The 25,282-nt window shown below is 48.8% G+C and overlaps 1 protein-coding gene across 1 annotated transcript in view; it reads left to right on the top strand.

Moving 5' to 3' along the window:
• The first annotated feature begins 335 nt into the window (after positions 1-335).
• Positions 336-25,282, top strand: part of LOC117746116 (neuropilin-2-like) — a 53,632-nt gene continuing 28,685 nt past the window's right edge. Inside the window, exons 1-4 of the mRNA XM_034554990.1 lie at positions 336-411; positions 8,713-8,890; positions 17,542-17,723; positions 24,706-24,936. Of these exons, the coding sequence (XP_034410881.1) occupies positions 336-411; positions 8,713-8,890; positions 17,542-17,723; positions 24,706-24,936 (667 nt within the window). The remainder of the gene's footprint in view (positions 412-8,712; positions 8,891-17,541; positions 17,724-24,705; positions 24,937-25,282) is intronic.

Raw genomic sequence — 25,282 nt, forward strand, 5'->3', positions numbered from 1 at the left:
CAAGGAGTTTGTTTGTTCACTCCATTTGGGATGAGGTTGAGTAAATGGACAGACTTAAAAGGCACATATAATTCTATCAATGACATGTAGTTGGCACACAGTTTCCTCCACTAACGGTCTGATAAACGCCGTGGGATTATTCCTGAAGTGGTCTCGCTTTGACTGCTGCCAGCGGTGTTTTGGGTCCGACAGGGGTGTGGATTTTTTTTTTTTCTGTTGGGGAGGAACGGCAGCATATATATATATATATATATTTATATTTATATATATATATATACTACGAGGTGGACACGTTGTAAAGTTTAAGCTCGCCGCGAGTTTCAACGTCATCCAAGATGGATTTTGAGTCATCGCTGATTGGATTTTTAATCACAATTTGTCATCTGGCATTGAGAGTCAGAGGCGAAGATGGTGAGTTTGAGTTACTTCTTTGATTTCTTGACGCACGCGTGGTCGGTCTGTCTCCACCAAAACACGCCAAATGGAACATAAATACTATTGTAACGCAGTCTACACGCGACATTTGGTTTCATCTGCTGGGTTTACGCTATTAGTTTAGCCATTTATTTGTCAGGAGATCCCTGTCATGTGTTTCACAATAATATGCTGCATGGTAAAGGCATTTTTGTGTGATAAGCAGACCCAATGTTGTCTTGGTTTCTTATATATTATTTTCTCTAAATAGGGAGACATTGAGAAAAGGTTAATGTGTGTGCATGTACACACACACACACACACACACACACACACACACACACATATGTGTACATTTATATTTACGCACATGAATTTATATATATATATATATATATATTTATATATATGTCAATATATATATTGTGTCTGAACCCAAACCAAGTTTACTTTTTAATTTAAAGTCTGACTAATACAGTGCCACCTTGTGCCAAGCCAGCTGTTTGTTACACGTTTAAAAATAAAGAACATGAAATATTTAGAAACAGTTATCTGTCCCAGCTCGACTGGGAGCTGCTCACTGGACTGTGCATGAGCCGATTATATGCATATATCACATTGTTTACTCCGAGTTCTCCCCCCTTTGTTTTTCCTGTGATTTAATTATTCATCAAGGGAAGTAAACAAACAAACCTGTGCCTGATTAAAATGCGTCCTCACATCCGGATGAGAACACGTTTTAGGAGTATGCTGCACTATCACCTGCTATTTTTATGAATTCTCTGGTGTCCACGAAACCGTGCGTAAAAGCAACACTGTCACCGTAGGATTCCACTAATAAGACTGTAATCATCCCCATTCTAAGCATTATCTTCCTCAGCCACCACACGTCTACCCTCCTTCAGTATCTCCTCGTGCTCCTCGGGGTTGTCTGTGCAGGGCGAAGGCGGTGCTGGTGGCTGAGCTCTGGTGGCCGAGCTCCGGCAGCTCCAGGCGGCGGCGCGCGGTCACCTCCTCCGTGCGCTCTCAGCGATCTTCTAACAATAAGCAGGGCGATTATAGTGCAGGATGAGCCGCAGAATAGCAGCCTTGCAGCTGGTAGGGATCCGGAGCCTTGCTTTAAGGTACTTAAACGGGGATCATTCTTCGCGTAACGCACGGAAACGGCACAGAGAGCGAAGCTCAAGTCGGAAACAGCGCCACGTTTGATTTAGAAGCCTCATTACCGGGTGTGGATTTAACACCCGGTGGTCCAACTGGTGAGACGATCCCATAATCTCAATAATGAATTGTTGCTTCGTTTTAGTTTTTTTGACCAATGCACGTGCGGGCGGATGGTGGGGAATGGTTGGTCTGTTGGGGCCACCATGCAGAGTAGTGACGCCACCGGTGGGATGACACATGGCCTTTAGCTCACGCGCTTAGCTCCTCTCGCACTCTTGTTGCTTTTATACTGGGGGGTTGTCACAGTTAATATTTATTTAATGTGGATGCGCGTTTTACGCAGCTTTTTCCATAATGTTTCTGGATGTTGTGTGTGTGTGTGTGTGTGTGGGGGGGGGGGGGGGGGGGGTTACTCCATCCTGCCTATTCACTCGTTTATAACAGAGTAATCATTTAATAACACACTTGAGTGTCTAAGACGTGTGGTATCTTCTACATGTGGCCGGAGTCCTCCTCTCTGCCAGGAGGAGGAGGAGGAGGAGGGGGGGGACTGCTGAGTCGTTGCGACACCACCCTAGAAGAGCTCCGTTCACTTCATGTGGGCTCTCCCTCTTGTTTAGGCTACTTGTTGTAAACAGGACAGTCAGCCCAGCCATCCCTCTCTATGTCTCTGCGCGTTTGTGTTTCATGGCTGCCTCTGTACCTCTTGATCAGAGACAGATGTGGGCCTCTTGGCAGCCATCAGGCAAGCAAGAAGCTAGCCCCCCTCCCACCCTCTCTCTCTCTCTCTCTCTCTCTCTCTCTCTCTCTCTCCCCTGCCAAGACACTGCACCACATGTCCCTGCCTCTATGCTCCCCTCAAGAGCCACATTACACACAGATGCCAGAGGAAAGAGAGACTGAAGGGGAACAGAACGGAGACAGGGGAGGTTCAGAGAGGAGGAGGAGGAGGGTGCAGCCGAGAGAGAGAGAGAGAGAGAGAGAGACAGTGACTGACTGCAGAGAAGAATGGAAGCAAAGCTAGGGCGCAGAGAATCCACCGGGTCTTAATGTGAAGAAACAGAAGGGAACCAGGAGGAGGAGGAGGACTTGGGGGGGAGGTGGATTGTGCATCGAGCAGAGTGCGAGAGGAAAAGGGCGACATCAAAGCGCGCATGGGGTCACGCAGTTAAAAGGGCAACTGGATTTTCGAGGGAACACACGGGTTTATGAAGTGACACTCGTCTGGTGCGACAATGTGGTTAGAAGTGCAGTGTATCCACCATTTAGAAACAACGGACTGCTCCAGAATGGAACTGAAGCACACTGACGTGACATTAAAGGTTCCTGCTTCTGATCATCGTCCCCATCTGGTTGGAGCAGCTTGGTACATTTTCCAGTAGTTTCCCCTTTTTTTAAAAAAAATAATAAAAAGAAGACAATGTTGTGGAACAAAACGATGGTGTAAACCTTGTGTGGTCTGAAAGGTCGACGACCCATGAAAGATGCTCTGTGCTTGGACATTTGCAGCGGTGGCCTGCGGTGGCCTGCTGTTCCCTGCATGGTGGCGTCCTCATGTGGAACAGGGAAACGTCCTCTCAATACCTATTTGCTGCGGTCTTTATACCCGAAGCGGAAGGACTTCGAATCCACTTGTACTGTAATCACACTAGTTTGACTCGGTGACATGTGCATCAATTATTCCCAACCACGAGCATTACCATTCAGGCCATTAAGCATCTCATTTGCATGTTTATTGAGTGGGCTGCTGTGCATCCTCTCCCACCTTTTGCTATCGACTTCCTCCAGAGTTGGATTTCTATTCATTGAAAATCATTTATTTTTGTTTCCAAATGTTAAGTCCCTGGCTGAATTTGCCGTTTTGATCTTCTTCGTTGCTCTTTTTTCCTTTTTTTAAAAAACATTTCTCTATTTGTTTTATGCCATTGCCCTTTTCAAACCTTTGCATTTCTTTGAGTTTTAATCGCCCCCCCCGGTCTCAGGAGGTGTCGGCTGCGAAAAAACAAGGTCACCTATTAGCATTCATAGCCAAAGACAAACCGAGCGGCCCGTTCAATACCAGGCAGGTAAGCTCCGGAGCAGCCCCGTCGCACTTGGGGTGAAATTAAAAACAAGACCCCCATAAATAAAACAGAGCTGGGTCTTTTCACTATGGCGCATTAGCCACACAGGGAGGGCGAGGGGGGTTGGGGGGTCTTAACGGGCGCCCAGGGACAGGTTTAGACGGGAGCTGGAGGGGGTTTAGCATTGTCAAGAGGCATACGCGTTTAAAATGTACTGTAATTCACGAGAGGGGTTAAAGAGGAAAGGGCAACACGAGGAAAAGACTGAAGAGTGTGAATTAAAAAAAGAACGCCGCTTTTTGTAAGGATTGCAATCCTCCCCCAGGAAGGTTTTTTTTTTCTTCTAAGCAGTCGGTTCCACTGAAAGGTAACATTCTGTAAGGTGGAGTGGGGGGCAACAAATCACCAAGGCTCTTGCAGCAGAGCTCCATCCTTCACAGCCCCTCCCCCCCCCCCCCCCCCCCCCCGCCCCCCAAGCCGTTTCCACACTTTAAGGAATCTTTTGTGCAAAGTGCTCCGGCTGTGCAGGTTCGAGACAAAAGGAGCACGCCGAGGGAGAAGAGAGACATGATACTGTAGTCACAGTCAGTCAGGTAGCGTTCAGGATTAGGTCCACGCCACCGAACACCCCCACCCCCCCAGCCCCCTGCAGGCCCTGGCAACCATCTGTTTACTCCATTGATCCATCGAACCATTGATCACCGTGGCCAGCGCTGTGCATTTAGCTGATTAGCACGGGGGCACTTATCCTGTTAGGGCGGCAGGAGGAGGAGGAGGAGAAAGTAAAGGAGACGGAGAGGGAGGAAAAGAGGATTTAGGGATATTTATCTGCCTTTCATGTCGCTTTTGATAGTTCTTAAAAAGAAAGAAATCCCCTTTTCAACACATTTAACACTGTTAAACAAAAATCTTTTGTCTGCACCCCCGGGCTGATTGTCGTTTGGTCCATTTCCGTGTCTTCAGGTAGATACGTTATGAAGTTATTTAATATTGGACATTGTGTGAGTTGAGGGGGGAAACTTGCAAACTTTTATCTCACGAGCGAGGACATAATGTCCACTGTTGTATATTTTCAGGTGTGTTGTCGCCACACACACACACACACGCACACACACCAAACAAACAAGTATGTCAGTAAAAATAGAAAAAAGGCCCCCCGAAAGTTGTAAAAAGGGCCTCTTGGTGATATTTAATCGTATACATCAGGGAGGATTTCTCCTCTCCTCCCCCAGAGCGCCGCATGAAGGTGTTAGAGCTCGAGGCCGGATGAAAGTGAATCTCTCTTCTTCCTCGCCCTTCCTCCTCATCCTCTCCCTCTACCGGGGTCCAGTCTAGTGTGGAACGGGTGAGATTAAAAGCAGTCAGAGAGACAACCCCTTGCTCTTGACTGAATGGATGAGTGCGGCCCACTCTCCCCTCTCATTCCCTCACTCTGGGCGATAGCACTTTTTAATTAAGGTGGGTGAGGGTGGAGGGGGAGACACTAGGAATGATGGAGGGATTTATCAGCGCCTCTCCTCACACTCGCAGCTTATCCCAGAGCGTGACGCCATACTTTTCCCGATAAGGCGGCTAATAGAAATGAGAGCGCACGTGTGCACACACACACACACACACACACACACACAGAGCGCGAGCTAAGACATGCAGACATATGCACATTTTCCCAGATAATGAAGATAAAGGCACTCGCGGCTCAAACAAAGACATCTCCTGGGTTCGACTTGATCTGGAGTGACTGGAAAATGTGCGCGCACAAATCTCACTTAACATTCACTTCTTTGACAGAATCTACGGCGCAAACAATAGACGTGGACACACGCACACACACACACACGTAATATTTTTGCTGCATTTCAGTTTCATCCGGAATAATAATGGAAAAACACACGTTTGCAAATACACGCTCGCTCTTACATACAGTGTGTACAAACATAGTGGTGACATTGTTCACATGGAGCCTAATAGAAGTTTGGTCCCCGCATGGTAGAAACATATGTGGGGTTTGTGTGTGTGTGTGTGTGTGTAGACAGATTGGCTCCTCTAATAGAAGAGACAGTGTAATTCATGAAGCTTGCTGGCAGCTCCTGAGTGCTTCCTCTGTGTTACTCATTCAACACCACAAGTTCTGTTTAGCAGTGAAACACACACACACGCACACGCGTGCACACACGCACGCTCATGTCGTATACATATCCAACCATATCCAAGCAATTAGCGAAAAATAAACACGTCTGTCGTGAGAAAATGTTCTCATTCATTTAGAACAGATATATTGCTGCTGCATCCCCATCATTCTTTTTTTTCTGAGCAGAAGCAACAAACACACACACACATACACACACACTGCCAGTGCTAGTGTGTGTGAGAGCTGACTGACAGAGGTTTCCCAGTGGGGTCAGTGTCTACAGGGAGCTGCTGGATAGTAGGCATGTCTTAATGAGGCTCGTCAGGCTTTCTACACACACACACACACACACACACACACACACACACACACACACACACGCACACACCAACACACACAGTCCCTTCGCTTCATCTCTTCTCTCACTCGCTCACTGCATCCTTCTCTCTCTTCCTCACCCTCTGTATTTCTCCTTCCTCATCACCTTTTGTCACCTCCTTCCCTCCCTCCTTCCCTCCCTCCCTCGCTCGCTCTCCGCCTGTCACCCCCCCCCCCCCTCTCTCCCTCACTCTTCCCACCTAGGCCCTCGCACCCGCCCGTCGTACATCAACCCCACCCACCGCCTTCACCCTCGTGCCCGTCCTATCAATCTTCCCCCTTCTTTCTCCATCCATCTTTTATCCATCGCCTCACTGTCTCTCCTCTTCTTTCAACCCTCCTCTCCCTCTCTCCCTTTCATCCTCTCCTTTTCGCCTCTTCCATTTTCCTTCTCGCTGTAATCCCCCCTTCCTCTTCATCCTTCCCGGGGGCCATTGAATGGGCAGCTCAGGGGGAAAAAAGTGTTGAGGCTGCAGGATTCCCCCCCAAACGGCTTAATCTGCCGCGGCTCTGCGTGCCGATAGCCTCCTGCACAACAATGAGTGTGTGTGTGTATGAGTGTGTGTGTGTGTCTGTCATCCTTTGCCATCCCTGCTATCTTTTTGAAATGTTTCAGTTAGCTGTTTTTCCCCACCTCTGTCGGCCACTGTGATTGACAGGCCCTCTGCATGTATGTGGATGTGTGTGTGCGTGGGTGGCCGTTTGAACACGGAGCTGCGGCTGTGTGTGTGTGTGTGTGTGTGTGTGTGTGTGTGTGTGTGTGTGTGTGTGTGTGTGTGTGTGTGTGTGTGTGTGTGTGTGTGTGTGTGTGTGTGTGTGTGTGTGTGTGTGTGTGTGTGTGTGTGTGTGTGTGTGTGTGTGTATATATATATCAAAAAAGCGTGGGTTTGTGTTTAAGCACGCATCCCCCGCACGTGCCTTCGCACGTGCACACGTATAGCCGAACTTGCGTGTATCTGCGTGCACGCTCGTGGGCGGCTGGAGTCGTGCACTCGCATGAAATCACCGCTCAGCTGCGTGTGCCCGGTGTGTGAGAGCGTGGGCACCGCTGCTCTCCAGCAACAAAGTGAGGAAGCCATCGCAGCTCCATCAAATGTCAGAGAATCTTAAGTGTGCCTTTTAAGCACAATGGGCGGTGGAAATGTCAACACTTGAAGGGTCTATTACACTTCAAGCCTTTGGTGATGTTTTTTTCTTTTTTTTCCCCTGCTTCCTTTATTGATGCTTTCACAGAAATGTGAAAGAAACAGGCAGGAATATCAACCCATTTCTGTCAAGAATAGATACATCTCAGCTGGCAGAGTGGTTAAGCCCACCATTTGGCGGTGCATTGTTAATGTCAGTGTACCATCAGCTCCACGTTGTTGCCTCACATCCTCTGGATGTTGTTTCCCTTATTCAGCTACAATATTAAGAAAACATTTGTTGCGTTGAGTTCAATATCACAAAGTTCATTACATTTAGAGATCCCCTGGCGCATCAGCAACCACACACATATACAGCGGTAGAGCTAACCCCCCCCCCCCCTCCCCCCCCCCACACACACACACACACACACACACACCCACCCCCTGTGGTTGTCATGGAGAGCACGTTGCTCCTATGTCTCCGTAGAGAATAATAACGCCTGCAAATCTATTGCAATGCAAGAGTAATAAAAGAATCATTGTGCACAACGCTGCGTACGCGTGAGTGTGATGCCCCATTGTGTGTGTGTGTGTGTGTGTGCACATGCAAAATACATGTTTCTACGTGGATGTGCATGTGAGTTGATGTGTTTGCCGTGTTTATGGGAGATAACGCAAAGCGCGAGCAGAGAATAGGGCCTTTTGTTGCCGCGCGAGCTTCTCATTACAGAGTCGGGGTGCCCCCCCCCCCCCCCCTCCCAGAACCCCCGCTAGACAGGCCGTCTGCGTGTCACTTCCTGTCGAAGCCTGCCGAGCGACGCCATTGGCAGGCTATTGTTCCTGGGAGAGCGTGATAGGATCGGGGAATGTGTCCTAATGTTTGCAGATTGGCTTGCTGGAGCAACAATTACACTTGGTGAACGCTCCCGACGGGGCAACGAGAGAGATAAGAGCCTGGGTGTGGAAGAGGGGGACAAAAAGTGTGTGTGCGTGTGTGTGTGTGTGTGTGTGTGTGTGTGTGTGTGTCTGTGTGCGTGCGTGCGTGTGCGTGCGTGCGTGCGTGTCCAACAAATGCAGCATTGATGATCTGTTATTGTTTTTAATAGCTTACCCCATGTGGTCCCACTGGCATTGAAAAGTCACAATAGAGAAGTTTTTTTTCCAATTTCCTCCAAGCTGACGGCCTAAATTGCTTCCTTTGTTTCGCCGCTCATTTGTTGCTCATCACATCTTCACACAGAGAAACGAGATAAACGGAGGAGCGTCACCGCCGTTTACTGGGGGACTTTTTTGTTTGTTTGTTGGTGGCGTTGACGCCTGGCCTGCCCTGCCAGGAAAAATGACAGATGTAGAAAACGTGTGTTGTTTTTTTTTAGAATCGAATCGTACTTTAACAATCTCTAACTTGTGCCCCCGCTCTTCCGTCTCTCCCTCACAGTGCCGGAGTGCGGCGGCGTCTTCGATGCCACTGAGGCCGGTTACATCACCTCCCCCGGTTATCCACTGGAGTACCCGCCTCACCAGAACTGCCACTGGATCATCACGGCGCCGGAAGCGTCGCAGCGCATCGTCCTCAACTTCAACCCACACTTTGAGATAGAGAGGCTGGACTGCAAGTAAGACCACGACGGGGTGGAGGGGAGGGAGGGGGGGGGGGGGGGGGAGGATCGGCAAACATGGAGTCATGTCTGAACCCAATAAGCCTTCATGTGGTTTTATAATGAGGATTTGTTTTGACATTTCCATTAGTATGCTGCAAAGGCATTTGCATCTCAAATAAGCAATTTCCTGTTTCTTTTCTTCTTCTTCTTCTTCTTCTTCTTTTCTCTTTTTGACACTTTTTTTTTTTTTTATTATTCGCTGCTCGCGGTTTGGCTCGATCCCAAGCCGTTGAAACATTTTCCACATTTTGACCACAACAGGTCGGGGGGCAAAGGAAATGTTAATTGTTCGGCTTTCTGCAAAACGCAGACCATTAAGTGGACTGCGGGGTTTTTTTTCCTTTGTGAAATTGTTATTTATGGCGAGAATGGCGAGCGCACAAGCTCTTTATACATTCACACCATCGCACACACAACATTCTGGTTGCTGCCCGGTGCAACCGTAGACTTGTTGTTATTGTCCCTTCTGTGGAGCAACTACTGGCTTAAATACCTTGCTCAAGGGCACGTCAGCTGCACGTTACCTTCAGAGAGCAGAGCATGTTCCTCATCATCTTATTCCCAGTAAAGACCGCACGGAAAGAATGATTTTAATGTCTCGATAATTAGTGCGTGCGTTTCTTTCACTGGTTGAACCGATGAAGTCATGCGTTATTTTCCCCCAAACGATATTTTCCTTAAAGGATGATCTCATCACAAAAGTTTAGACACATTTTGAGAATTATTTTTTTAACTACCTATTCTATTTGATCAGGGTTGCCTGAGTTTGGGGGCAGATGACGTAGATGAAGTGTGTGTGTGTGTGTGTGTGTGTGTGTGTGTGGGGGGGGGGGGGGGGGGGGGGTGCAGAGAGAGAATAAACAGAGATGGGAGAATGAAGCCCAGCTGTTTGTGACTGCGTTGGTCAGTTTCCTTTCTCACAGAAATGAATAATCCAAATCATATGGCCTTCTATTGTCCTTGACCTCATAGGAAGGAGGACGAAGTCACGCTCTTTAATCCCCTTTTATACAACAACAGAGTCATGGAGAATGTTACGCAATTCACCCCCTTTGAGACTTCCTCATTGTCTTAAAGCGAGCGCAGACGTAGTATCCGTTTAGTCGCATGCAGTTACGGCCATTTATTCCTCCAGCCCTCCCTTCTCTCTGCAAATTGAAGAATTAATAATGCTACACGGGTGTTTTTTTCTTCTTCTTCTTTTGCATTGTTCTCTGACAAAGCAATTTGTCTGGCCAGGATAAAAAAAAAAAAAAGAAAAGGTAACTTTCATGAGGACATCAATGGCAGCTTGGGGACGAAAGGGCTTCGTAAGCGATTGTCTATTGCGTGCCGAACGTCGTTTTTGATGTCTCGTTCTTTGTGTCTCCGGGTTTCTGTCGCCTTTTGTGGAAAAAAAGGGGGGAAAAAATGTCACGTAATTATCTCTCTGGCAGTATTTTCCTCTGTAATACCGCTTTTTACACCGGCGTCGCGGTGTCAACACCGCAGCACGCCGGACTTGCCTTTCTTGCGGTGGCGGCTCGGCTGTTGATAAGCAGTGTGTCGAGCAGTTTCTCTCTCAGCCCGAGGCGCGCAGGGCAGTAGGAGGCCGAGGGAGGTGGAAAGAAAACTGAAATTGCCTCCTTCGCTTCTCCTTTTCCGCAGCAGGTTTTTTTATTGGGATGATTTTTTTTTTTTTTTTACACTCGCCTGGAGGGACTGAGGCCTTGGCCTGCCCTCTAACACACACTCCCACTCGATCTCCCTTCATCCTGTATGTGTGAGTGTGAGCATGTGTGTGTGTGTGAGAGTCAGCGAGCGTGGGTGGGGGAAAAGGCGTCTCCGAGTGAGTAACTGTAACCATGTAAGTGAGTATTAGTTTGTAAGACTCGCAGCTCCGTTTCTCACTTCCCTCTTCCCTATTCCCTATTCCCTCTCCATCCATGTGTCCGTCTATCCAGTCGGCCTCCTTGTGATAACCCCCTTTTAAAGGAGGATCACGGCAACATTTATTTATGCATAACCTCTGGCACTAATGTGTTTGTCCTTCTGTGTTCAAGGAGGATGCGTTTCCCTTCGGGGCTCACAAATAGCAGCGGAAATAAGTGGAAAAAGCCAAAGTACGGCTCGATATCCCCGCTCTCTCCGTTGTGTGCTATGCTTTTTTACCCGGAATGATCCGAGGCCCTGTAGCGCTTTTTACAAGCAGCTTTTCTTTTTTTTTTTGTTGCCTGTATGATTAGGCACGGCAGTGTGAGGGAGCAGAGAGTAGATTTGTGCATGTTTTCACGGTCCTCCGCGAGGTTAGGGGGTCCGAGGGGAGCCGGAGGGCTGCAGAGGTGGAGGGCTCGCCATCTTGGTCAGGGCTGAAAATCTGCGTGACAGCTGGGATTACAGAGACGGCAGCAGGGGAAACCAGAGCTGTGTGCTACCTGGAGGACGCAGAGCTACGTGGTCCGGACTGCTGATCGCAGAATCCCTGTAGGGACAACAATATATATATATATATATATATATATATATATATATATATATATATATATATATATATATATATATATATATACGATAACATGGTCATAAAGATGGTAAATGGACACATGTTTTCACTGGATAGGCTTCAAAACACACTCACGTACGCACTTAAGCCCGCAACCTGTCGGCATAAGAGTGCTCATGAGCCATCATACCACCCCCCTCCCCCCCCCTTGGGCACTTTGAGCCCTTATAAAATGGAGGAAAGTGCTCGGTCAGCACAGGCAAGGGGGTCTGAACTCTGGCTAATATCCCTGGCCAGCTGATTTCCCCTCAGTGGGTTCAAACAGTCAGTACGATGCAAAGGTAGCCAAACCGCGGCTCGACTGCAGCAATCAAATCCCGGCGTTATGCAGGCGCTCGGTGTCTGAGGTGGCACTTTAATTCAGGATTTCATTTCAGGGGGAGTCCGGCTGCGTGCCAAATAGCTCTTACCTCCAGGTAGCCAGCCGATTGATGTGAACTAAATGTAATAAAGGCTAGATGAAATATCAGGCCCATATCTCTAATGCAATCTGCCATCGCCGAGCCCCAGGATGCTACCTAGTGATACACCAGCTGAACGATTCTCCCTCCCTCTCTTTGGCTTCATCTTCCTCCCGTTCTTTGATCTATCGCTTTCCTCCCTTTTGTTCATCCGTTCTCCCTCTCCTCTCGCCTGAGGAGGAGGCATTTTTATTTTTACACACTTGTATTAAACCTGGAAACAGAATCCCATATATATATATATATATATATATATATATATATATATATATATATATACATACACGCACGCGCCATAACACTGTAGTCATTCCGGAGGATGCATTTCTTCCGCCTTTGTGGTTTTTATCTTCTCACATATTTATTTGGTTATTTGTTATTGACTGCAGCCCGAGGTGGGAAGATTTGATGATATAAGTTTATAACTTTACCCAGCTGTAAATCCCTTTGGACCGGGACATGCCTGTTCACAGTGAGGCGGAGCAACAGCTCTCCCGTGTGCATGATATCACCCTATTACTAATACCCAGAGGGGGCGCAGAGAGGTGTGGGATCAATGTCTGTATTCCGCTTGTAATGGGAAATCGATAAATGATCACCGATGGCCCGGGGCAGAGAGAGACGGGGATGACGACGACCAGGAGGGTGATGGTTGAGGATGAGAGGAGAGACGGATGAGTTTGCCAGAGGTCACGACTGAAGGGAGTTGTTCAGGTTCAGATCCGTCAATATCTGGCACGTGGCCGGCGTTTCGGACAAGATTATGGTCATCGGCGCCCAGCGGTCAAGACTGTTGCAGTTGTCAGCGCGGTGATGTGGAAACAATAAGTAAGAGGGATGATTAAATGTTTTTTTAGTTATTTTTTTTTTTTAAACGGGCATTTCGAAAACGCTTTCTTTAATCAACTTGATCAAAATGTCCGGTGTCTAAATTCGGTCCGGATGAACGGCAGCAATCTCAAAAACATGTTTATAGAGGATTTTTTTTTAAAAATGCATCCAGCAGGAGCAGCGGGGGTCACGGCTTCAGCTCAGACAGCAGTTATAGTCTGATGTTTCAGATCGATGCTGCTCTAGAAGGTCCGGGGCCGAGCCCAGACTGCCTGTGGTCAGCGGTTTGGCCTCATCCTTGTGTAAGTATGGCTCTGTGATGGACAGGGGGGGGGGGGGGGGGGGGGGGGGGGGGGGGGTGAGGCATGAGGAGATGTGGAAGAGAGGAGTGCCATTTGTTTTGGGGGCTAGATTGAAGATGGCAGGCCCTGTAGATCTGCAGGGATTTCGCTCGCAGCATCTAGTTAATATTTCAGAGGCACTTATGGTTTATTAGAGTCCCGATTGTGTGTGTGTGTGTGTGTGTGTGTGTGCGTGTGTGTGTGTATGTGTGTAAAAGCTTGTGTGTCTACTGTACACCCTCCGCCTTACTTTCTGCATTCTGTATCCATCACCGAGAGGGAGACGAAAGAAGCGACAGACGTTTCTTCATTGTTTACCGGATCGGGATCTTGTGCTCCAAGAGTGGAAAACACTCACTGGGAGGGTTAAAAAAAAAAACACACACACACAGCACAGAGGAAAAGGCCTCAAGTGTGTGAGCACAGCCAAGTTTGGTTTGCTGGTGTTCCCGAGCAGCTGTTGCTCTTTTATGGGCACAAACAAAAATATATCCCGGCGACCATGACGCACACAGCAAATTACGAGTAAATCTTTTGTGTAGTTTGATGAAGCAAAATGAAACACAAAGCTAGTTTTCTTTTGCAGACGGAACTCTTTTTTTTTTTGGTGCAGATTTCCCAAGAGCAAGAGTTATAAACTAGTGCTCGCAGCAGAAAGAGTGACTGCTGGTCTAGTCGGGAGGCGTGTAAACATACATACATACAGTGTATACATACTGCAGGTGTGTTCTCTGTGCTGAGGGGACGTCCCTAGTCCCCGACAAACAGCAAAGGTGCGAAAGGCAATTAGTTGTTTTGTCAGAAGGGGCGGAGTGATATATGAGAGCAGAGGGAGAGAAGACATGTCTGGACTGGTGCAGAATTACTGGCCCTTAAGGGTTTTTAGTTTCCTCAACCCCTCTCCCTCTGCACCAGCTATTCCCTATAGGCAAAATGAGGAAGGTGTGTGGGGGGGGCCCGGCCGGCCGGCCATGCAGATCCAGACAGACCGCCAGACAGACAGAAAGCAGGGAATGGATGGTGTCAGACGTAGTAGGCGGGGTGTGGATCAAAACAGCAATAATGGTATCTGGGCTGCGTGTGTGTGTGTGTGTGTGTGTGTGTGTGTGTGTGTGTGTGTGTGTGTGTGTGTGTGTGTGTGTGTGTGTGTGTGTGTGTGTGTGTGTGTGTGTGTGTGTGTGTGTGTGTGTGTGTGTGTGTGTGTGTGTGTGTGTGTGTGTGTGTGTGTGTGTGTGTGTGTGTGTGTGTGTGTGTGTGTGTGCGCGCGACGCTATTGTGCACGTCTTCCCGGGGGTCTGCGTGTGCACGAATAATTTATGTGTGTGTGTCGTGGAATGCGGCGAAGTGTGTGTGTGTGTGTGTGTGTTTTCGAGAGAGGCAGACAGCGGGCTCTCACACGTCAGGCCCTCATGCATGTATTCATCAGAGCCCGGGGAGAGGCTGAGCGAGCGGGTCAATAATCACATCTGAGGAACACTCACTCACTGACGCTAATCCACGACAGGAGAGAGAGCGAGGCAGAGAGAGGGAGACGGAGAGGGATAGAGACCCACTCCGAAATCAATTAAAACCTAATTAGGCTCTCAGCTCTTTTATCCTCGGCGTTGGCGATACGACGGCGAGTGTGCGCGCCCGCGTCCGCCCGTGTCTGGGCCTATCTGCATGTGTGCGCCTGGTCGGCACATGTTTTGAGTGCATGTGTCGGTTACAGCCCTAAGCAGGCGTATACTTAGGGAGAGACGGTGGCTCTCACAGGCTCACCGTGGGAGCTCGCAGGCTAAAGCCTTCACGATCGCCTCCGTAACGCAGGATTACAACCGAGACACGTATAAGAGAATTGGACTTCTGTGCTCACTAGCAAAAGTGCTCCCCGGGCCCTGCTTTCAGCCCCCACCCACCCACCACGACCACCACCACCACCACAACCATCATATACTCGAACTGCCGGTGGCACACGGGAACTTGTCTCCAATGGTCGGCACAAATACACGGCTCGCTTTAGAGAAAGGAATGACATCTGTCTTTTGAATAATTCACACGTGTTCTTCCACGCCGGTGCACAGATATAATGTGAATTTGGCGAAGGAGCACTCCAACGATTTAGTGTTGTGCACTTCCGTACAGTTCAGGGCCTCCAGAGGCAGACGGATCCGGACTTTTAGTCAAAAACGATGCAATTCCCGTAATCCAACTCGATACCAGCGTTCATTGAACCCTCCATCTCTGATAAATAACACCCTCGTCATTCTTTACTTTTGCACTTTGCAGAAAAAGACGGCCAGTTTACTGGTGGTGGCAATGTTGTGGTGACATTACAGGCTCATTGCAGCCTTTTCTCACTTTGATCCTCACCTGTACATGTTGCCACTTCGACCCAGATTATTTGTGGCTGGGATTATCCCTCCATCAGCAGTCTTAACTTGAATGCTCTGTATGGGAATCAGAACACTGCAGGAATGAGATAGCCCACCCCCAAAAAAAGAGGCTTAGTGACTCTACTTAATCCACGTTTTATTCCGAGACGCCGCACAAAAGCAGTCTTAGTGCTCAGATGCCATAAATGAACACAGCCTATAGTGCTGATTGGTAGCTCTCAGATTCACCGACTACTTTTCAGTTTGAGGAAGTCGAGATTCCCCCCCCCCCCCCCCCCATTTCGATGCTGCGTGGATAAATACCCAGAAGACGTCTGCGAAGCTTCTCCCACATCAAAGGAGCCATCGCGGTAATTAGTGAGACGACAGCGGCCCTGTTGTCTTTTTTTGACGGCTTCTTCACGTGATCTAATTGGGAGTGTGTTTGCATTGGAGTACGATGGGAGGGCGTCCTCCGTGTAGCAGCAGGGCTCCTGTGGCGGTGCAGTTAGTCACGCAGGGAATCACTATACGAGGGGAGGGGGTGAAGAGACACTTAGTAGCACCAGAGAGAGCGAGAGAACCCGGAATGACGATAATGAAGATCAAAATTATGAGGAAATTCGTCACCGCTGTGCAACTTGAAATACAATAACATGCTGATTTAGTCAAACAATGCAGGGTTCACACACATACACTCAAAGGGTTACCTTTTAAAAAATGATGGCTTGTTTAGGAATAACATTCCTCAAGTAAAATACTGTGTAACTCGCTTAAAACAGTACTTAAGCGCTGAGATGATAACAAAGAGAAATGATGGAGTTTTCCACAACTTCCAATACTGTCCTTTCCTAATCACGTCAATAAAGCTTTCATGATTCGAGGTAGTGCACGATGTTTTATAGCACGCACCCGTCTGAGGAATGAATAATCGTGTCGATGTAAATGGAGGAATAGAAACTTTCTCAGGAAGCAGCGCCTGGAGAACACGCATGGTGGTGACATCGAGAGTGAACACCATTTAAACGTATACCGATCGTGATGCAAAGGTACTTCAGAATAAAATTATCATTCATTTGGCATTGCTAATATATGCCTATATTAGACCTGGCAGCAGTGGCGTGTTATTTATATTCTGTCTGGGACTGTGCCGCGCTGCCTGTTTGTAATAATGTGAGAGGAACGACACACGCAGCGCTACGAGCTAATTCTGGATCAGCCAGGTGGACACTCTCTCTCTCTGGCTCTTTTTCTGTTTTCCTCAAACACACACACACACACACACACACACACACACACACACACACACACACACACACACACACACCTGACAGTTAAGAATTTGCTTTTCTCGTTTAGGGTCAGTTGGCTAGTCAAAGGTTATATTGAGCTGAGGGCTCAAGCATGTGGAAGCAAAAAAGCCTCTAGACATTTATTTATCCTAATTTCTCTCTCCGAACCCGTGCTCACCTTTCCTCTCTCCAAGTCCTCTGCGCTTTATTTTTTCATACGCTCCTCTGTCTATTTTTACGCCTCCTCATTAATGAATCCACCCAGCTGTCCGATTGCCCCTCGGATTGCGTGTTCCGTTTGCGAACGCAGCCCTCCTGCCATCTTGTTTTCTGTGATTTGGGGGGAATCGCTGGTCCCCCCGAGCTGACGTTAAAGGGCTCTGAGTTGGCTGTCCCGAGCAACAATGGCCTGTGAGAGCTACGTTTATTGAATGCAGCTGAGGGGAAGGAGCACGAGAACACTGGAGACGCTTTGACTGAGAGCCAAGTCTGTGGCAGATATATTTACTTGTGTATTAATGTTGTGCTCCGAAATGCTTTTCTTGGACACTGTGTATTCTGTCCCGAGGCTGAACTCTGATGGCAACACCTGTCTGTTTTTTATTAGCTTAGCTGGTTGCATAACCCCATAACTATCCATCTATGTTTATCTCCCCGTGCATGCTCTCCTTTTATCCCTTGTACCTCTCTTAATTCCTTCCTGCTGCGTTAAGCTCAGTGCAAACCCAAGATTGTTTTTCTTTTCCAGCCACAGGAAATCACCTCTCCCTTTGTTGTTCCACCAGGTATGACTTCATCGAGATCCGCGACGGCACTTCGGAGAACGCCGATGTTCTGGGTCGTCACTGCAGCAACATCGCCCCGGCGCCAATCATCTCATCGGGATCCTCCCTCCAGATCCGGTTCGTCTCGGACTACGCTCACCAAGGGGCGGGCTTCTCGCTGCGCTACGAGATCTTCAAAACGGGTGAGGCACCTGGAACGTGATTGGTGGTTGAGAAGAAGACACGTGTGTGTGTGTGTGTGTGTGTGTGTGTGTGTGTGTGTGTGTGTGTGTGTGTGTGTGTGTGTGTGGTTGGCAAAGTTTGGCTTTGTAATTTCATGGTTATCAGGCCCGTAATATGATTAATGTTTAATAGTATTTAGTTTAAATGACATTCATCTAAAACAAAAGTGAACAAAAGAGTGCTCTGTTCAGTCCAGAAACCATCATGACATATTTCAATAAATATTAAGAGAGCTTGAAATGTGTATTTTATCCAGAGAACAGATTGTTCAGAGCGTTTCTTTGATTTATTCTAATCGTGTTTCAATTTTACATTAGTCTGATGTGCATTTTGGAATTCAAAGGGATGGTAGCTCATTCATGTTTTGAGTCATGTTGCTTATTTTTAGGATGAAATCAGCTGCTCTGTGTTACCAGTGGGCCCACTGCTTACCACATGTTGTTTAACTCGGCGTCGAGAAGTACTTAAAGGCCTTTTGTGGGAAACACGAGGCTCCGCTGTGCATTAATACTTGAGTTAATGATTTTGTCCCATTTTAATGGCCCGAAACCTGTGATCATTCACCCCAACACTCTTGCAATAATTTACATCAGCAGAGGCGGCCCTGCATATAAACAAAAGTTAAAGAGAGAGGAGGGTGGAAAAAGTACTTTCAAGCCGCCCGAATGCATGCGAGGAATGCTTGCCTAATTGGAGTAGGATCCGCTTCTTCTGGGGTGGGGGGGGCGGGAGGGAGGGAGCTCCAAGGCAACTTGAAGTTGGACTGTTGGACCTGAGGTCAAAGGTTTATGGGAAGAGGCGGTGGCGAGAGGAGATTGATGGGGATGAGTGTGTGCCGAAATGGAATTTTCTCGAGGTCGTGGAAGTGCACGAGGTGAAGTGCACATTGCAGGTGAGATTGTAGCGGCAAGTGTGTGTTGGTGTTGGTGAGTGTGTGTGTGTGTGTGTGTGGGGAAAGGTGAAATGGTCAGTTGGCCTTGAGGCAGCTAAAAGATTTATGCTCAAGTGAGTTACCAGCTGATTGCTGAGCCGCCATTTAATGAGATTCAGGTATTTAGGACTCAAAATGAATCTCGATTGACAAACAAGGGTTTCAATCGAAAGCCTTTGAAGACAAGTGAGAGCCAGGATTCATGGAGCACAAAAAAAAAACAGCATTCATCCGACAGCGAGAGCTCTGAGTTGTCACCTCCTACCTTTGAGAAATATCTCTGGTTTTGTGTCAAATGATTGTGACCCAGATTTGACTGCTGAGCTCCGTTACCAAGGCCACCAGCTCGAACCCCGACGATGCAATAATGTAGATTGTATCTGCAACACACAAACACACACACAGACACACACCACACACACACGTTAACAGGAATAGAGTGAAGGCTGGCGGATGGGGGATGCGGTTGCCATGGCTTTAACAAGATCCTGGTATAAATTCAGGGGGCATAAGAGAGTGTGTCACTGTGTGAGCACATGTAGGTGTCTGCTCGCTGCGTGTGTGTGTGGGTGGTTCCACTCTGCCTGTTGTGTGAGATTCTGTCCGTCTGTATGTATGTGGAGGCGGAATTATAGACGCACGTGTGTGTGTGTGAGGGGGAAAGGGGGGGGATATTGGGGTGAAGGGAGATATAGACTGGCAAAGCAGGAGTGAGTCATAGAGTGAAAATGTATTCAGGATGCGCGATTGAGGCCATGCGTTAATTACGGCGTTCCCAGCATCCCGCACGCTCTCCCTCATCAGAGCGGTTTGTTTTGCCGTGGCGGGCCTGGGCCACGGGTCTCCTCTGAACACGGCTTACAGCTTCAGACGGGCAGACGGAGCGCTGTTTACTCCACCGGAGTGGAAGTAATTGCACCGCCGTGACTTTTACCCGCGTTAATGGATTTTAGTTGCATTTCTGTGTACCTGTAATTACCGAGCAGCTCCGGAGGAAGACTTTGACTGAATTATGAGTGGATATGCAACTGTACTCAGCTGGCGGTCGAAGCTGTAGGAAGTGTGATGTTAATCCTAGATCGCACATGTTTTTTTGGTACAGTGTGCAGTGGGCGATGTGTTTGTGTGTTTTTAAAGGGTGCGACCGAGATAGAAATCTAGGTACGTAGCTGGGGGACGTGTTCAGCTTCCTTCCTATATTAAACAGACAGTACAGCTTACAGTCCAGGCTGACCCCACCGCACGCTGTCTAGAAGGCAGACAGTGTGTGTCTGGTTTTGTCTGTGTGTGTGTGTGTGTGTGTGTGTGTGTGTGTGTGTGTGTGTGTGAGAGCTAGAGAGACTAAGAGAGCGGCATATCTTGGCCTGTTTTTCGTACTCTGAACTAATGATACTGCGGCTTGTTTTTGTTTTGTTCATTCAACCTTATTACATAAGCGGTGACTGTAACAACTCTAGGGGGTTTTGAATTGGACAAGCAATCCGTTTGTGTCAACATGTGTGTATGTGTGTCAGTGTGTGTGTGTGTGTACTGGGGTACAGTGCAGAGCAATCTAATTATTTCCAGCTAGGAGGAGCAGGAGTCAACCTTTGACACAACATCCATCCTGAGTCCCCTCCACCCTTCAGTGCACCTCCTGAGGGGGGTCGGGGTGAGCGTCTGCCCCAAAACAACATCCACCAACCTAACCATCCAAACACACACACACAGTACACGTATGCCTTAATCCTGCCATAGATACAGTGAACGTGCACGCCTCCCCTCATCCCTATTATTGTTGTGGCCTACTTTGCTCCTACTCATGCGTGCTTAACCCTTTATTCACCCCAACCCCCCACGCCCCCATCCATCCCTCATACACTTTCACTTACACACAGTCATGTGCTGCTGACGCTGTTACCACGGCTACAGGGGGAAGACTTGCCAGGAAAAGCCCCCTTTTCCCCCCCAGTTCCCCAAAGCCCACCACTAGCGCAGCGGGGGCAGATAAACGTCGCAGCCAATCCCGAGTTAAGGCGGGGGCCGAGAGCACCCCAGGGTGTTTGGGTCTCCTCTCGGTGACCGCTGTCGTGGCATCTGCGGGGTCACGGCGGGGAGCGCAGCCTAAGGCGAGCCCCCCCCCCCCACCCCCACCAAGTGCCAGCCACAACATTGGCCCATGTGTGTTTTTCTGATGCTGTGGCGTTGATTGGAAGCCAACCCTTGTGTCGGTGACGGCTGTTACTATGTGGCTGAATGCCAAACGCCCCGATTCAGTCCCAACGCTGAAATTACAACTCAAGTGATTAACGGGCACAGGTAAATTAGATTCATGAGTGAGTCAAAAGGATGAGCGCGAAGGGTGTTTAAAACGGATCTTTAGGTCGTTTGCATTCCATTACACAACAACAGAGGCATCGTGTGTAAAGCTGCATTAGACTGATGTCTCTCTGGGTCCATAAAAGTGTTATGGACTCTTCAACAAGTCTTCTTCTTGTTCTCGGTGTTGGTGTTGTTGTTGTTATTGTGGGTTTTCCACCCCAACCCCACTGTGTAGCATGCACCACGCTACAACACATTCACGCTCGCATACACACACCACCCCCACCCTCCCCACCCTCCCCACCCTCCCCACACGCCCTCAGGAGACAATGTCTTCAATGAAAGCTGGAAGTGCGCTCCAGCAGGGTTACACGAGACAGAGATCTGCGTGTGTCTGAGGAGCAGATGCATGTCAGACGGAGACGGGCAGGTAGAGAGTGGAGGGCGAGGTTTTGATGTGCAGCGCGGGCGCCGTGCTCATGCAGAGGTGAGCCGCTGCGTGCCGAAGAACGGGCGGGCGGGGGGGAGAGCGAGACGGCGACAATGCGAGAGTTGAAAGAGTGTCGCTGCTGAGGAGACAGGGAACGGAGGAAAGGATGAGAGGAGGAGGAGAATGAGGAGGAGGATGAGGAGGGAGGAAGGAAGGAAGGAAGGGGGTTGCCCTGACACAACATGTGGAGCTGCTACATCAAGCAAGAGTAGAGTGGTTTTCTACCCAGCAACTCGCCTGCTCAACCCCCCGCGTCACACTCGCACGCTCACACCATGACCTCCCCCCCTCTTTGCCAGCAGACGGCTCTCGCCAAATGGCAGCTCATGGTGCGATGCAAGCACCAACCAGGGCCCTGCTTAAGGCAGGCGTATGTGTGTGCGTGTGTGTGTGTGTGTCTGACATGGGCCGAGGGGTTGACGGAGGCAGTGACGGGCACTTGTTTTTGCCGTGTTCACATACTGTGAACTAATGAACGAAGAGAGAAGGTACTCATGCATACGCAAAAAGCCACGGCGCACACGCAAATATATGAACGCACGCAGCGATGGCACGTGGCTCGCCGAGTGTGTGAAGCGACTCCTTTGTTTGTTTGTGTGCGTGTGTGTGCGTTTGTGTGTGTGTGTGCGTGTAAAACTCATGAGAGCGGTGTGTGTGTTTGCAGGCGACGGAGTCAAGCTGTGCTCAGATTTAAGGTTTTTTTTTTTTTTTGGAAGACTCCAGACCGCTGTACCGTGACCCAGTAAGAAACAAGGCCAGTGTGTTACTGGGTCTCATGCTCACTGTGAAGCCACTAAACACTTTGGACACGCACGCGCACACACACACAAACGTGCACAGATGGAGACTCTCATACAGGGACAAACATGCCAGCAGCAAAAGATGAAAGACATGCAAGGAGCTTAATAACAGGCAGGCATTAAATAAAGACACACACATTCACTAATGCATTTACTGTTTCATTATAAGCACATTATATACACTTCTGCTTTAATAGATTCATAAGATAGGTGTCTACTCCAACTGTAACTGTAGACACACACACAAACACATACACACGTAAAAAAAACAGTCAGTGGTGAAGAGAATTACCGTCATATTTCAACATGCATAGTTCTGTGTGTGTGTGTGTCTGTGTGTGTGTGTGTGTGTGTGTGTGTGTGTGTGTGTGTGTGTGTGTGTGTGTAGGCAGCCAGGCTCAGATCATGAAGGCAGATGATCCCCGGATGGGGTTTTGATGTTGCGTTGTGTGTGTGTGTGTGTGTGTGGGAGTCGACACACAAGCAGGTTGAGTGCTGCTTTTAACATGTGTGGGAAGATCTTTTTGTGCGTTTTGTGTCAACAACTTCCGCCCGACGCACGCTCATGCATGCAAAACGGATCGATCGGCAGACAGGTACACGCACGGGCGTCGTAAAACGCAACCCGACGCCACGCCGGAGTCAAGGAAGATGCGTGAAACGATTGGCATTTAAAATAGAACGTGGAGGGGAAAAACAACAGACAAGAGAAGAAAGCGAGGGAGATATTGTACAGACGGTCTCCCGAGTTGTTTCCCCCTCTCTCAGGGCTGCTTGGGGTCGGCTGTCTACCATTAAGTGTAGACAGGGAGAGCCAGTCGACCCCTCGGCTTTTATAAGGCTGCCTGATAATAAGGCCTGGTGCCTTGGAGGAATGCAGGAGGAAGGAATGCGCCGTTGACGTGTCTGCACTCCTTAAACGCTGCTTTTATGAATATGTATCTGCTTATCAAACGCAGCCTGGCACTTCTCTGAGACAACGGGCGGATGCAACCCCACTTTCCGTGGTTTTGAAATCCACCAGGAGCTTCTCCCCCGAGTCTCTTCAACCTGGCCTCCCCCTATCGGCTTTTTTTCTAACGCACTCGACGATGGGAAAGTTCAAGAGCCGACTCTTTTCCTTCTGCTGGTTACACATGCTTCCCAGTTGCGAGCGTCTTGGCAAAAGTAATTAATTTTGGCCTTCTATCTGTTGTAGTTTTAACTGGAGAGAGGTGTGGAAAGCCCCTGAAAGTGCGCGCTCATTATAAGCCAGGAGAGGAGCAGCGATTTCCAGTGGCATCAGTTGGTTCAGGAGGGAAGCAACCGCAGGCATTTCTGACATGCAGCTCAACGAAGACCTCGTGAGAATCCTGCAGTCTCTATAGCAACATTATCACACAACGACATTTGGCCCTTATGCCAAGCATGGAAAATAGATGGAGACACAGAAAACTGACCAACGTGTTTACGGCCCACGTATAAATGACGGAGACGTTCGAGATAGCTGCCCAAGTAGTGTGAGTACTACCCCCCCCCCCCCCCCCCCCCCCCCCCCCCCCCCATTGGTGTGCCGGTCCATAAACACTTGGCCGTGACTCAGGCTCCCCAGTGGGCCGCGGAGCAGTGGCTGATGGGTAGATGGGTAGATGATCTGAGCCACACAGCTGCCGCAGCTCAAGGTGAGCGACCCAGGGCGCATAAATCTGCATGCATAATGAGGAGCCGCCACAAAGGGCCCACTTAGAGTCATCACACAACGGTTGGGTGCGTGTGTGTGCGTGTGTGTGTTTATGTGTCTGTGTGTGCGAGCAAAAAAAAGAAAAGATTGTGAGGTGAAGAGAGAGTGTGAGAGATTATTTGTTGAATTTATAGAATAGCGCGGGGGTCCATCTACTCTCCTCTTTAGCCTATCATATATATATATATATATATATATATATATATATATATATAATATATATCCTATATATTAGTGTATCATTGAGTCATAGTGTGTAACGTATGAGGAAGGGGTCTTTTGAGGTCGCAATAAAGCTGTCAAACAATATTACCACTTTTCTGAAAGTGGAATAGATTTCTGTTCACGTCTTTATTGTTTTTGAACCCAGAAGCAAGTCGCGTCAAGCACGGTGGCTGATTGGTGGCACGCGACGGAGAAAAAGAGCTGCTCGCGCACCGCAGCGTTAGACACGCCCACTTGAACATTTACTCACTTAGTATTTTCTCCTCCGTCGGTGATCTTAAACGGTGTGTGTTTGTGCGTCCCATCCACCGCGGCTACTGTATGTTCCAGCATGCTGTCAGTGATGAACGACTCTCCGAAACACCCTTTGCAAGTCAGATGGGATACGCGAGTGTGATCGATTGCTCACTCCCGTTTCTCCTCTTAATGTGACCGATTGCTTATCCCCTTCTAAATTTCCTTTTCGTCCGCACAGGGTCGGAATTCTGCTTCCGCAACTTCACCAGCTCCTCCGGCATGATCGAGTCGCCGGGCTTCCCGGATAAGTACCCCCATAATCTGGAGTGCTCCTACATGATCATCGCCCCGCCCCACATGGACGTCACCCTCACGTTCCTGACCTTTGACCTCGAGAACGACCCCTTGCTGGTGGGGGAGGGCGACTGCAAGTACGACTGGCTGGACGTGTGGGACGGCCTGCCGCAAGGTGAGGGCGCACGCGCATGCACACAGACTCATGGTCCTGGGGATAACACACACACACACACACACACACACACATATATTACACTCATTCAGAACCCACACAGACTTTCCCACACAGAAATGTGCAAACCAGTCTTTATTTCCTTCGCAGCCTTGCCTTACATTCCTCCACATTACATAGAGGAAACATTATTTCACACGGGGAGCTGAATATGCCTCGGCACCCCTAAGGAGCAGCCCTTTCCCATGCACTTTTTCCCTCTCCATAATAACACCCTTCATCGCCCCCTTGCTGTCCTCCCTGTCCTCCCTCCTTATCACCTAGCGCTTCCTTCCTCCCCCGGGCG

The sequence above is a fragment of the Cyclopterus lumpus genome, chromosome 2 (genome assembly GCF_009769545.1).
Source record: "Cyclopterus lumpus isolate fCycLum1 chromosome 2, fCycLum1.pri, whole genome shotgun sequence".
NCBI classification, from domain to species: Eukaryota; Metazoa; Chordata; class Actinopteri; order Perciformes; family Cyclopteridae; genus Cyclopterus; species Cyclopterus lumpus.